This window comes from Camelus bactrianus, chromosome 23 (assembly GCF_048773025.1).
Source record: "Camelus bactrianus isolate YW-2024 breed Bactrian camel chromosome 23, ASM4877302v1, whole genome shotgun sequence".
In the NCBI taxonomy this organism is placed as follows: domain Eukaryota; kingdom Metazoa; phylum Chordata; class Mammalia; order Artiodactyla; family Camelidae; genus Camelus; species Camelus bactrianus.
Window position 1 is genome coordinate 22,040,052 of NC_133561.1, and position 13,094 is coordinate 22,053,145.

Below are 13,094 nucleotides of genomic sequence, written 5' to 3' on the forward strand. Positions count from 1 at the left end.
TTTTTACATTGAGTCTAGCCACTGGATTGATCATTGTTATCATACTTTTGCCCACAGTACAGAATTCTTGTAAGTTAGAAATAAAATGATTAATTCAAGGATGTAAGTTCTACTGAACATAGACTACACTGGAGAAGTACCCTTAAAAGTTGTGCCCAATTTCTTCTCCTGAGGAGATTTCCAGGTTCATCAAACCTTCGTTTCGTCTTCTGTGTAGCATCTCTCATCTCTTCTTTTCCCACAGGAATTTAAACTAGTCATTGATTTTTAAAATAACTAAAAGTGTTTTGTAGAAGTCTTTTGTAAAGTGTTTAAAAATAACTAAAAGTGTTTTGTAAAGAAATAGACTGCTTGATAAAAGGGAAGCCAGAAGCTTGGCTATAATCATCAAATTAGATTAGAATTTCTGAATATTGTGTAATTAATTATGAAAGTAGACTCTTTATTTTCATTTAACCTTTCAATATTTCACAAGCAAATACTTGTATAAGTGATAAAAAGAAACTTTTTTTAAACTCAATGCCAGTGAAAAACCATACTGCTATTTCAGAATGTAACAATCTCTGAGCTGTGAATGTTAAAACAGGACAAGCACACTGTAGCATGCTTACTGTGAACGCCTCTGAACACTGTTGTTTAGTGCTCTGTCTTAATAATGGAAATGATTTTTTTCTGCTCTGATTTCGGTGACATTAGAAAGTTACTTAACTTCGTTGTCACCACTTCTGATTTGAGAATTTAAAGTAACTTTAGTTCCTTAAGAGGAAACTGTTATGCCTTTAAATGATTACTCGTAGATTAACTAACTTTCCTAATTTATGTGGGAAGAAAATTCCACTGGATTCTCTTTCCCACAGCTCCTTGTTACTCAGGTTGTTTATTTTTTGCTAAGGTTGTATGGTGTCCAGAGAGAACACATTTTGAATAAATCTAGTATTACATTTCATGTACTGGAATTTGAAGATAAATCACTACATGGTAACTGAGTTTGATTATGAAAGGTACTGCTTATAACTTAAGTGCTTATCACCAAAATGTGACTCTTATGATGTCTCCTGGTAATCTGTATGCAGACAACCTCAGTTTTGAAAATCTGTGGTTTAACTCATTTGTTTGGTAATTCTCTCTCTTTTCTGAAGAGTATAATGTTCTTTCACTTACTTTTACTTTGAAGTTGAGGGAAGTTCTGGAATTTGAATACAGTCTCGATATTCACAGGGAATTGGTTCCAGGATCCCCAAGGATACCAGAATTCTCAATGCCCGAGTCCCTTACATAACATGGTGTAGTATTTGCATATAACCTACACACATTCTCCTGTATACTTTACATTAACTCTTGATTACTTATAATACCTAATACAATGTAAATGCTATGTAAATAGATGTGCATGCAGATTCAGGTTTTGATTTTTGGATCTTGAGGCAATTTTTTTCCCGCAAATATTTTTGACCCATGGTTGATTGAATCTGTGCACGTGGAACTGGTGAACAGGGAGGACTGACTGTACGGAATGCCAGAATCTGCTCCAAGAACTTTGTCTAAAACTGATTGTTGCTTTTTACACCAGAGAGAGAAATAAGGAGAGGCCTGTAGGTGTAAATGTGTACGCCTCTTAAATTTCATAATTATTATTAATTAGATATTTTTCCAAAGACATTTTTGTATTGTATATTCACTCTTACATATTTTTTCTTCATAATTTTCTGTTGCCAGCTAATAATGCAGTGGATATTACAACAGTGAAATTCCTGCTTCAGGATTCTAAAAGTCTGCTACATGCTTTCAGTACAAGGTCAAATTATGATGGCATTCTTCCACAGGCCTTTGCTCAAGTAAACAAACTACTCCAAACATTTTCAGAGGTAAGTTACCTTTGGAATGCCATTTAGAGTAGCTAATCACATACATTCTAAAAATGTATTTAGTAGACAATAATAGGTAAAAAATTCTCTTATTCTAACATATTAAAGCATTAAGTAAATATTAAGTGAATTGAATGGAGACTGAGCAATCCTTATTATAAGTCATAAAACACATCCTCTTATGGAAGCAGTGTCATGTCACAGCAGTTGTTAGAATTTTATATTATTTCATTTATGGATAAAGAAAACTGCATTGTTGCTTGAGTACTCATTTTTCAGTGCCCCTGACTAGTGCCCCTGACAGCATGCGTTTAAATACTTTGGAAATTTTCTTAAACATGCATATGCCAAGCCCCTCTCAAACTTTACTGAATCAAATTTCTGGCAGTGGTAACCAGTAATTTTTCATTTGTTTTGCTTTTTATTTTGAAATAATTTCAAGCTTACAAGAAATTTGCAAGAGTCGTTTAAAGAATTCTCATATATATCTTTTAACTTTTAGATTCCCCAGTGTTAACATTTTATCACATTTGCGTTATTGTTTTCCCTATTTATCTATTGAAGTCTTTTTTTTCTGAACTATTTAAGAATATGTTGCAGATATTAGCCCCCTTTATCCCTAAATATTTCCATATATATTTCCTAAAGAATAAGGATATCTTATGTACCTAGTATAATTAATCAGGAAGTTAATATTGACATAATTATCTAACTGCAGACCTTACTTAAACTTTGCCAGTTGACCTGCCAGTTCTTTAACAAGGCTCCTCACATGATTCTGTATGCCTAGCACAGATGCCTTTTTGCTTCTTTGAGTTTTGTCCCTTTGTGAGTTTGACCCTGGTAATACTCTTTCTACAGTCTTCTAATTTCAAATCTAGAAAATTCTGGGAGTTTTATATGCCAGAAATAGCCCAAAAAACTCTGCATCACAATTGCTGGATAAGATATTAATAGTACTTTCATCTAGTATAAATATTATTTTTTTCTTTGAGTTATTGAACTGGCCTGTTTTTTCTCAATAATTGTTCCTGGTAACATAGGTCCCACTAGCTGTGAAGGAATGAAAGGATTAGATGACACTAAATTTAATCATAGTTGATGAGGAAAGAACTTACTTAAGAGAGTATCATGGAGTAAAAGCATCATCTTTTTTATAAACTAATGGGAAATACGTGCTTATTTTTGAGGAAAGACTTGATTTAAGTGGTGAATGACCTTCTGGTTTAAGATGACCAAAACATTGGTTGTTGTATTTTTCTATGGCAAGTGTGACTTTTAGAACTATTTGTAGGAAAGAATGGACCTGCAGCTTAAGTATTGTACTTGAATTGTGTAGGAAAAAATATATTATTCTCTCTGCGCACAGAACTGAGCCCTACACCCCATCTTGGTGAAACAAACACAGTGAACAAGATGGAAAGTTCAGACCACTCACAGGCTTAGCAGTCGTTGAATTAGAATTATTGAGATTTTTAAAAATTAGGATTGATTGAGATAAAAATAATGGTGAATATCGAGTTTTAAGGTCGTTTTGTCAATTGGAATCCTGGAGATGGGAGTTACCATGAAAATGTGATCTTAAAATTTAGCATTGTTTAATAGTATGCCTATTGTATGTTGCACTGGGTATTTTAAAATACTGAATTGTTATTTAGCAAATTATTTATTCTTGGGTCTTGATTTTCCAGTTGCCACATTAGCAAGAGATTCAAGAAGCCAAGTGGCAGAGAATCTAGTACTTTTCCCCCAACACTTAGTATTAGTGTGATTGCTTGAAACAACCTGTATTGTTTCCACAATTAGAGCTCTCAGGTGTTTTATTTTCATGGTTGAAACAATTCATTGTCTGTCAGCCAGGAACTTTGTTATTTAGCTTGAGCTTTTAAAATAGACTTTCAATAAGAGTTGTTTTGTAGAATGCTTTAGATTTGATGTATGACCTGAATACTTAGTCATGTGTCACTAACTTGAGCAACAAAAAGAAATAGATTACTTCCAGGAATAGGGTATCTAAATATAGTAACTGTTTAAAAAAAAAAATCCCTCTAATGTTAATTTACCAAGTGTAGGAAATAAGGAAAAGAGGAATATTCCTTATTTTTTGCTTCTGAGAAACCAAAATGGAAAGTTAAGTAACATCGTTTTCCAGATCTTTATATAAATGGGGTGGGACAGGGAAAAGATACTTTTTTTTTCTTTTATAAGCGTTTTAACCACCAAAAAACAAACAAAAACAATCTTGCTCTTCCAGGATGGTAATGAGGCGGGAAGCCCCATAAAAAGACCAGCAGGACCCCTAGACAGGGCCGCTGCTCTCCTCCCAGCACCCTCTGGTTCCCTGGCCCAGAGATTCTATCTCACTTTTTGCCTCTAAAGCGGCTAACTTACACCTAGAATTCTGTTGGTTCCCTGAGCTCACTTCTGATTGGTTATTTCCTTCACTCCTGATTGGTTATTATTGTCACTTCTAATTGGTCCACTTCCCTAACTTCTGTTGGTCCATTTATAATACTTCATTTGCATAGAGCTCACTCCTAATTGGTCTATTTCTACAAAGCTTGTTCCTGGTTGGTCAACTTCTGTTGTACTTTATTTGCATATGAGGTGCAAAGTGTAAAACTGGCAGCCTATAAAAGGCCTGTGTAAACTTACAGAAGGGGTCCATGTTTAAAAGTATTAACTTGTCTGGGCCTGCTGGTGTAATAAACCTGAGTTCTCCAACTCTCCAAGTGCTGCTGCTTGGTCTCTCGCCCAAATCCAGGTTGCTGTCACAACTGAGCTGTAACACCGAGCTGTAACACATTTTTCCACAACAGTAGAATAATTAAAATCAGACTTGTTAATAAATATGAGACTTGTGCGTGTGCCTCAGAATCCCCATTCTTACAAGTTATGCTTTAACCTCTGGTTGTTTAACCTCTCTGAGCCTTAATTCCTTCTGTTATAAAAAGAGTATGATAATCTCTGCCTCAGAATTGTCCTGAGAATTGAGTAAGTTAATGTTTGTAGAGCACTGACTGCCGAGCACGTAGTAAGTGCTCTGTAGGGGTTTGATAAAGCAATCTGTTTGCATAGTTGTGTTCACTACTATTTGAGAGCTGAGGAAAAGCATTATGTGGTGATTTAACAAATTTATCTCAGAACAAAGTACATCTTTCCATCCATGTGTATTTATTAAGTTCATAATTAATGTAAACAGGCAGTTTTCTTCCTGCCTCAAAAGATATAAAAAGGTAATTTTTACTTTTATAGTTGGAGAGAGATTACACCCCAGTTCATAACTGCTGAAGGTCAAATTCTGTCCATGCCTCTTACCATCTGTGTGACCTTGAGTTACCTGCCCTTTCTTTGCCTCAGTTATAAAATATAGGTAATCATAGTATCTGCTTCATAAAGTCACTGTGAGGATTAAATGAGCTAATGGATATAAAGTTCTTAGAAAATTCCTGAGCATAAAAGATGCCCAATAAATATTAACTGTTGTTACTAACAGTTTTGGAAATTTTCTTTTTTTTAAATTTGATAAGCATAAAACTAATAATCCACGAAGCTAATCTTTGAAATCATACTTTTATCAACAAAGGAAACCTAAAGAAATGGAGTGATTTTATTTAAGTTCACAAAGAAGTTATAGTAGAACCTAAACAAAAAAATGCAAGTTATTAAACTCATGGTTAAAACTTTTTTCGATTCTATCAGATTTTTTTTAACCTAAGTTAATATTTTGCCCCAAGGTGATTTTTTTAAAAGATCACTTGAATCAATAGTATTGCTCTTCTACCATGCTTAAAAATGTAGTCAGATCTATTCCTCCATATACTTTGGGGGGGGGGGGAGAATTAGGTTTATTTATTCATTTATTTCTAATTTTATTTATTTATTTTTAATGGAGGTACTGGGAATTGAACCCAGGACCTCATGTGTGCTAAGCAAGTGCTCTACCACTGAGCTATACCCTCCCTCCAGATCTATTCTTAAATGCTTTTAATTGGTCATGCTATTTACTGCAGTCTCTCCTTCATCCACTACCAGCCTTCTTAAAAAAATGATCTATAACTGTTGTTTCCATTTCTTTGCTCACTTATTCCTTAATTCTTTACAAGTAGGATTCTACCTCCTATACTCTATAATAAATAGATTAGAAATATTATTTGATATAAATGGAAAAGGGAAATATGTGTTTTTTTAAGTTCTGATGCTTTTCTGGGAATAGTCTGTACATAATCAAGGACAAAGAATAATCAGCACTTCCTGGAAAGCTAGAACATTTCTAAGCCACAATTGGCATTCTTTTTCTCTCACTTACTATTGAAGGACTAGCTGTGTATTATGTAATTCTTATTTCCTCAGGTCAAGGCAAAATTTAAGCGAAGTCTGTCAGAAAATACACCGGGTAAAAATCAAGAAGATACTTCTTCGATGAAATCTAACAACCAAGAAATCGCCATTTTCTCAGGTTCTCCCCAGCCCAATAGGCATCAAGAAATCTGGTCTATCCTAGAGAATGTTTGGATTACAATATATCAAAACAGGTACTAAATTTCCAAGAATTTTTGAAGTTTTAGGGTTTTCCATCAGTACTGCTATTCGTTAAATAGTGTTTGAGTTGTGAGTTCAATGTTTAATGTGTTAGGTTGTTTCATGAGGGCCTTTTGTCAAATTGGTACCTTAGAAACAGTGATGCTTAAATAGGGGTGAACATCAGAGAATTACGGGGAGAGGTTAAAAATATATGCCTAGGTTCTATTCTTAGAAATTCTGATTCAGTAGGACTGAAATGAAGCTGAGCTAATCACCTTCTCTCCAGGTGATCCAGATGTGAAACCTTGATGATAATCATTGCCTGTATATGCCAAAACCAATGAACAGTCACCAAGATTGGCTAAACAAAGTAGCAGGATACAGAGCTGTAAGATTTAAAATAATTTAAGAAAATGTCAGTCTGGATTAAAGAAAATTCATGTAAGATTTTTTAAAAAGATAAAAGATAAGTACTTTTACTTAAAAGGAAGAAATACTTTTACTTAAAAGGAAGAAATACTTTTATTACTTTCATACACATAAACTATTGTGGTCTTGGTAAAATGAAAAGGTGGAGACCATTTGTGGGTAGGTCTTTAAGTAAGCTGCTACTAGAGTAACTTAAAAAAATTTTAAAAACAACTGATTTTAAAGTAGATCAACATTCTCTCCCATTCTTTTCCCCAAGTCCATGGTCTTTATATAATTGAAATGTCAGTCATGCTGTACACCTTATAGTGAGTTTTTTGGCTTAATTAAGAGCCCAGTGTGACTGTTGTTTTGGATTAAGATCATCTTTCTGTTCTAGTTGTTTACAAGAACAGCGAAGTCATATTAGCAGTCCACTTAAACATTTCAGTCAGTCATCTGTTACCACAGTGTAGATTTGGGACCCATTTTTAGTCCTTGGCTACCATTAAAAATTTTTTTCAAACAAATAGACTGTCTGTTATACTAAATAACTGTATCTGACATGTGAACAAAAGAAAACAATATTTAAAATTTTGTATTTCCACATAAAGCAAAAGTTTTGTTGTTTTTGTCCAGTCTTAACATATTTTTAATGTTTTGACTTAACAGATATTCTTGTTAGCAGAAAATTACATATACCAAACAGAGATGATCACTTTCAAAATAAAACAGTTTAAAACAATATCTAAGATATTTTAATCATCCTTTCATTTAGAAAACACTTGAGTACTTTATGCACCTTGGAAGTGACTATAATATACATACATTTGTGTTGGATGTTACAGAGTTTTGGGTGATTTCTGGATAATAGACCTTACAGTACTTTAGTAAATGAAAAATGCTTATTTGTTTGACTAGTACATAGTTGTTGAAGCCTACTTCATTGTCTCCCATGCCTGTTGTGTACCAGAGTCACTGTAGAGCTTTTCAACATCTTCATGCTTGAGCCTTCCGTGTAGAGATGCCCGTTTGAAGATCTGGTAGGCCCCGTGCAGAGTTTTCCATAAACTACTACTAGAGCACTTACACACAACTGTAAATGCCATCTTCTTGCCCTGTGTTCTTATCATGGTTCAGTAATCATTTGTGAACTTAATAGCATACTAGGTCAGGTTGTTGTGCCTTTTCTATTTATAAAGAATTTGGATAAGTGTTAGATACTACTAATGATTCAAGTTTGAAAAAAAAAATCTTTCCTGCTATTTCTCATTCAAGCTTCTGACACATTTTTTAAGAAACATATTTTGAATTTGCAGTGGGAATTGTAATTAAACAGAATGTCTTACTTTTTGCTGTTACTTTTCTCTGACTCAGAATTTTATTAATACTGTGAAGGCAAAAGAAAAAAAGAGATTGTTTTTGACAACTTACTGACTGATAATTTTTAATAAAGTTTTTAATAAAAGTTTTTATAACTCTTTGATTTACTGATTGATGGCTTTCCTAGAAGTTTCCTGTATTCATTCATCCTCTGTCTCTCTGCCTCTCTCTCTTTCCCTCTCTCTCTCTCACATACACAGAGACAAAATGCATATATACCCAGAAAAAGAAGAAGTGCCCATGGATATCAATAATGCTTGTCTCTGGTTGGTGGACTATAGGCATTATATAGTTCTTCTTTCTATATTTCTGTATTTCAAACTTTTGAGATGACTAGGCTTTAAATTTATTTTTAAAATATAAGAGATATTTTTAAATAAAAAAGTTTATCGTTTTTATTCTTAAAATAATAAATGCACAAAACCAGTTTTTTTTTTTTTTTTAAATGGCGGCACTGGGAATTGAACCCAAGACCTTGTGTGCATGCTAAGCAGTGCTGGGACAACTCAATAGCTACATACACTGCAAAAGAATGCAGTTGGACCCTGATCTTAAACTACATGCAAAAATTAACTCCAATTGGATAAAATATCTAAATATAAGAGCTAAACTATAAAACTACTAGAAGAAAATATAGGAATAAGTCTTCATGACCTTGGGTTAGGCAATGATATCATAGACAATGATATCAAAAGGTAAAATAGGAGCAGGGCTGTCTGGTGCCACAGACTGAAATGCAGAGCTCAGCAAGAGATAAATTAGGTAAGTCAGACTTCATCAAAATTAAAGCCTTTTTTTGCATCAAAAGACACCATCAAAGTCAAAAGAAAGCCTACAGAATGAGAGAAAATATTTGCAAATCATGTATCTAAGAGTCTGGTATCCAGAATCTACAGTGAATCTTTAGAACTCAACAATAAAAAGAGAGGCTGATTAAAAAATGGGCAGAGGATTTGAATAAGAAGTACAAATGGCCAACAAGCACACAGAAAGGTGGTCAGTGTCATTAGGGAAATGAAAATCAACCACAGTGAGATACTGCTTCATACTCACTAGGACGGCCATTGGGGGAAGAAAAGGAAAATAACAGATGTTGATGAGAATGTGGAGAAACTGGAACTTTCATACATTGCTTATAAGAATGTAAAATTGTGCAGTCACTGTGGAAAACATATCTGTGGTTCCTCAGTAAGTTAAACATATAATCACCATAGCACCCAGCAATTCCATTCTTAAATGGAATTGTCAAAAGAATTAAACACAAGATTTCAAACAAAAACTTGTACATGAATGTTCATAGCAATGCTATTTACAATAGCCAGAGTGGAAGGAATCCAATGTGTCAACAGAAGAATGGGTAAACAAATGTGGTGTATTCATAAAAAAAGTGGTAGATCCATAAAATGGAATATTATTTAGCCATAAAAAGGAATGAAATAGCAACACATGCTACAACATGGATGAATGTTGAAAACATGCTAAATGAAAGAAGCCAGACACAAATCGTCACATAGTATATGGTTCCATTGATATGAAATATCCACAACATGCAAATCTATAGAGATAGAAGACAGATTAGTGGTTACCAAGAATTGGGGGGAAGGAGGAATGGTGAGTGACTGCTTAATGGATGCAAACAGCGCTTCCTTTTGGAGTGATGAAAATGTTCTGTAACTAGATAGTGGCGATAGTTGCACACATTGTGAAAATACTAAATACCGCTGAACTGTACACTTTACACTGTACACTTTAAAATGGTTAAAATGGTGCATTTTATGTGTATTTCACCACTGTTATACAAAATGTTCTGGGAAGTACTGTAAAGTAGGGGAGAAATTTCCCTTGAATGCTACTACCTAAAGGTAACCATAGTTAACTTTGTTAATATTATGTATACCTAGCTTTGTTTTTAGGCATATATACTAGTTTTCTGGGGCTGCTATAACAAATTACCGCAAGCTAGGTGGTTTAAAGTAGCAGAAATTTATTCACTTACAGTTCTGGAGGCTAGAAACTGAAATCAGGAGTCTGCAGTTTTGGTTCTTTCAGGAGGTTCTGAGGGAGAATCTATTCCATGGCTGTCTCCTAGCTGCTAGTAGTTGCCAGCCGTCTTTGTAGATGTATCAGGATCGGGGCTCTGCCTTTGTCTTCGTATAGGGTAGTGCCCACCCTAATCCAGTATGACCTCATTTTAAGCTAATTGCATCAGAAAAGACCCTATTTTAAATAAGGTCACATTCTGAGGTTGTGAGTGAACATGAATTTTGGGGGGACACTCTTCAACCAATACAGCATGTTCTGATTTTTTTTTATGTAGTCTTTATGTTATAGAAGTAAATTTTGTGTACCTTTATTTTTCTGTTTCATAGATGGTATAAGCATCATTTTAGTAGTTGTTTGGTATTTCATCAGGCGGCTAATTCACTATTTACTTAACACTTTTTGTATTGTTGAACATTTAGGTGATTACTAATTGTTGCCCAGTTGTGAATAATAATTATTAATATGTGATAGATTTCTAAAATTGGAATTACCAGAGTAAAGTGTATGAACGTTTATAACTTCCAGTTTCAGCAAACTCTTAATCTGATGTCCCATTTTTTTCTTCATCCTTAGGTACTGAAGTACTGTCAGTATTTATGTACTGACTTGAACATAGATTGGTAGTATCACTTCCTTTCTATCTCTTATGGTCTCTTAAAATGAAATATTATTCACACAGCTTTTACAGTATTACTTTAGATTAGACCTGTATATTGACCTATATCCTTTGCATTAATGGTAGCCTGGACTTTGACAAGTCACTCTCTTTTATTTCTGACTTAAATAGATCAGCATTGTGAAAGATGAGTTATAAATAGTACCTTATTTAATACATTAGAAATGGAAATACTTGAATTACAATAAATATGCATGTGTACCCATGAGTATCTTTCTTTTTTCTCTATTTTAGCATGGATGTGTTTCAAAGGTTGGGCTCAAATTCAGCTCTGACATCTTCAAAATTAGCATCATTTGAAGAAGCATTTGTATATCTTCAGAAGTTAATGGCAGCTGTTAAGGATATTCTTGGAGGAATTCAGAGGTAAACACTAATTAATTTAAAGTTTCATTTATGTATTATTTTTCTCTTCTCAGCTTATCAGCTTTTTCAGAGTCTCTGGGAGTCTTCCAGCAAGTTTTGTAAGCTAATGGCTTTTAGGTTTAACTTTTCCTCCTCCCTTGCAAAGAATCCCTATTTCTAGTTTGGACCACAAGAATGTTTCCAATTTTTCTCTTTCCAGAAAAAAAAATAGACCAGATTGTCTAAGCTCCATAAGGAACATTATTTTTTTATTGAATAACTGTAACTCTAAGAACAGTTCCTAGCACATAATGGGCACTCAGTAATTACTTGTTGAATAAGTACATGTTAAGGTAATTAACACTGCCCTTTAAAAACAAATACACCTTAGTATTTGTTAACATGATTGATTTCCTCCAATACAGACTCATAGTACAACAAACTGGAAAAGTTCAAGAAGCAGCATAGTCTTATGATGTTTTGAGACTCATACATATGTGATATTTTAAACGTTTGTGCAACGTATAGAAAACATAGTCCCAGAAAGATATAGAATGGACCATACCACCTTTATAGCGTGAAGTCAGGTATTTCCTTTTGTGGCACCAAAGGAGAATACTAAACTTAATTTTCAGTTTTTAAAAATATGTACCAAAATTGCTTGACCTGAATTAGACATGTAGCTTGCTAACAGAAGAATACTATTCTTTATAAATTAAAAAACAAAACTGAAACATTGATTTTAGTATCTTCAAGTTATAAAAACTTGGATTTTCAAAACAATAGTAATTTTTGTTTGCATTTTCATTTCTCTTTAAGGGTTTTAGGAAACTTTGTCTCATTGTTAAGGCATAAAGCATTTGTACCTCTTTTTGGATCACTTGGCTAGATGATTCATAGAATAAAATTACCAAAGCTTTTTGCCACTCTTAAGTTACTAATGAATTGAAGATGTGGCAGATCCCAGGACAAATTAAATATCACATCTAAGTGCACAGTCTTTTTTATTTAAGGCAATATTAAACAAGAGTAGCTCTGTGAAGAATATTCAGGTCTGATTTTAGCTATGTAAAAGCTGTTGCGTATGCTAGGTTGCATACCAGCCAGGCTTGACACTGCCTTTTCTACGAAGGTAGGGGGATCAATCTGTATTCAGTTACTCAACAAATGTTTATTGAGCACCAGCTATTCTTGGCTCATGGTGGGCTCTAAGGAATGAAAGATAAATAAGATACAATCTCTGACTACACTTATAGGAATAGTACAAACAGTCACATTGAAACAAATAATTGCAATAGACAGTTACTAATATTTGAATAGGAACATAGGTGGTGGAGGGAGAGGAGGTTTGGCAATAGATGAGGCTGATTTGAGGTTGGAGGGAAATGTCTTAGAGGCCACTTAAAGCAGTTTCCCCTTTATCTTGTGGGCTAATATTTCACACATCCAGAGCCATTAATTATGCATCTTGACAGAAGTATTCCTGGTCTAAAAAGGTTTGGAGATATTGCATGCTATATTACCCACTTGGAAAATCACTATAAATCCACTAACACGTTAATGGGTTTTATAGACCTTCGCTGTAGAGAAACCTTTTTAATTTTCAGGGCTTTAAACATATTGATGCCTGGGACCCAACCCCAGAGATTCTGATGTAATTGGTCTGTGTGTGTGTCTGGCTATCAGGAGTTAAAAAAATTTCTCCAGGTGATTCTAATGTGTAGACAAAGTTGAGAACCATTAGCCAGTGTGCTTAACCAGTGGTTCTCAGTGTGGTCACAGAAGCAGCATCATGGTTATCACCTGGAACTTGTTAAAAATGCAAATTATCGAATCCTGCCAGACCTACT

General features: G+C 34.1%; 1 protein-coding gene across 7 annotated transcripts in view; it reads left to right on the forward strand.

Annotated features, from left to right (window-relative positions):
* Nucleotides 1–13,094, forward strand: part of SWT1 (SWT1 RNA endoribonuclease homolog) — an 82,817-nt gene that overhangs the window by 38,272 nt on the left and 31,451 nt on the right. For all 7 annotated transcript variants that reach the window (XR_012501850.1, XM_074351796.1, XM_074351791.1 and 4 more), the window contains 3 exons: nucleotides 1,717–1,865; nucleotides 6,219–6,400; nucleotides 11,134–11,265. Coding sequence is in view for 6 of the 7 variants with exons in the window: in XM_074351796.1 (XP_074207897.1) it covers nucleotides 1,717–1,865; nucleotides 6,219–6,400; nucleotides 11,134–11,265 (463 nt within the window). In the remaining variant the exon portion in view is untranslated. The remainder of the gene's footprint in view (nucleotides 1–1,716; nucleotides 1,866–6,218; nucleotides 6,401–11,133; nucleotides 11,266–13,094) is intronic.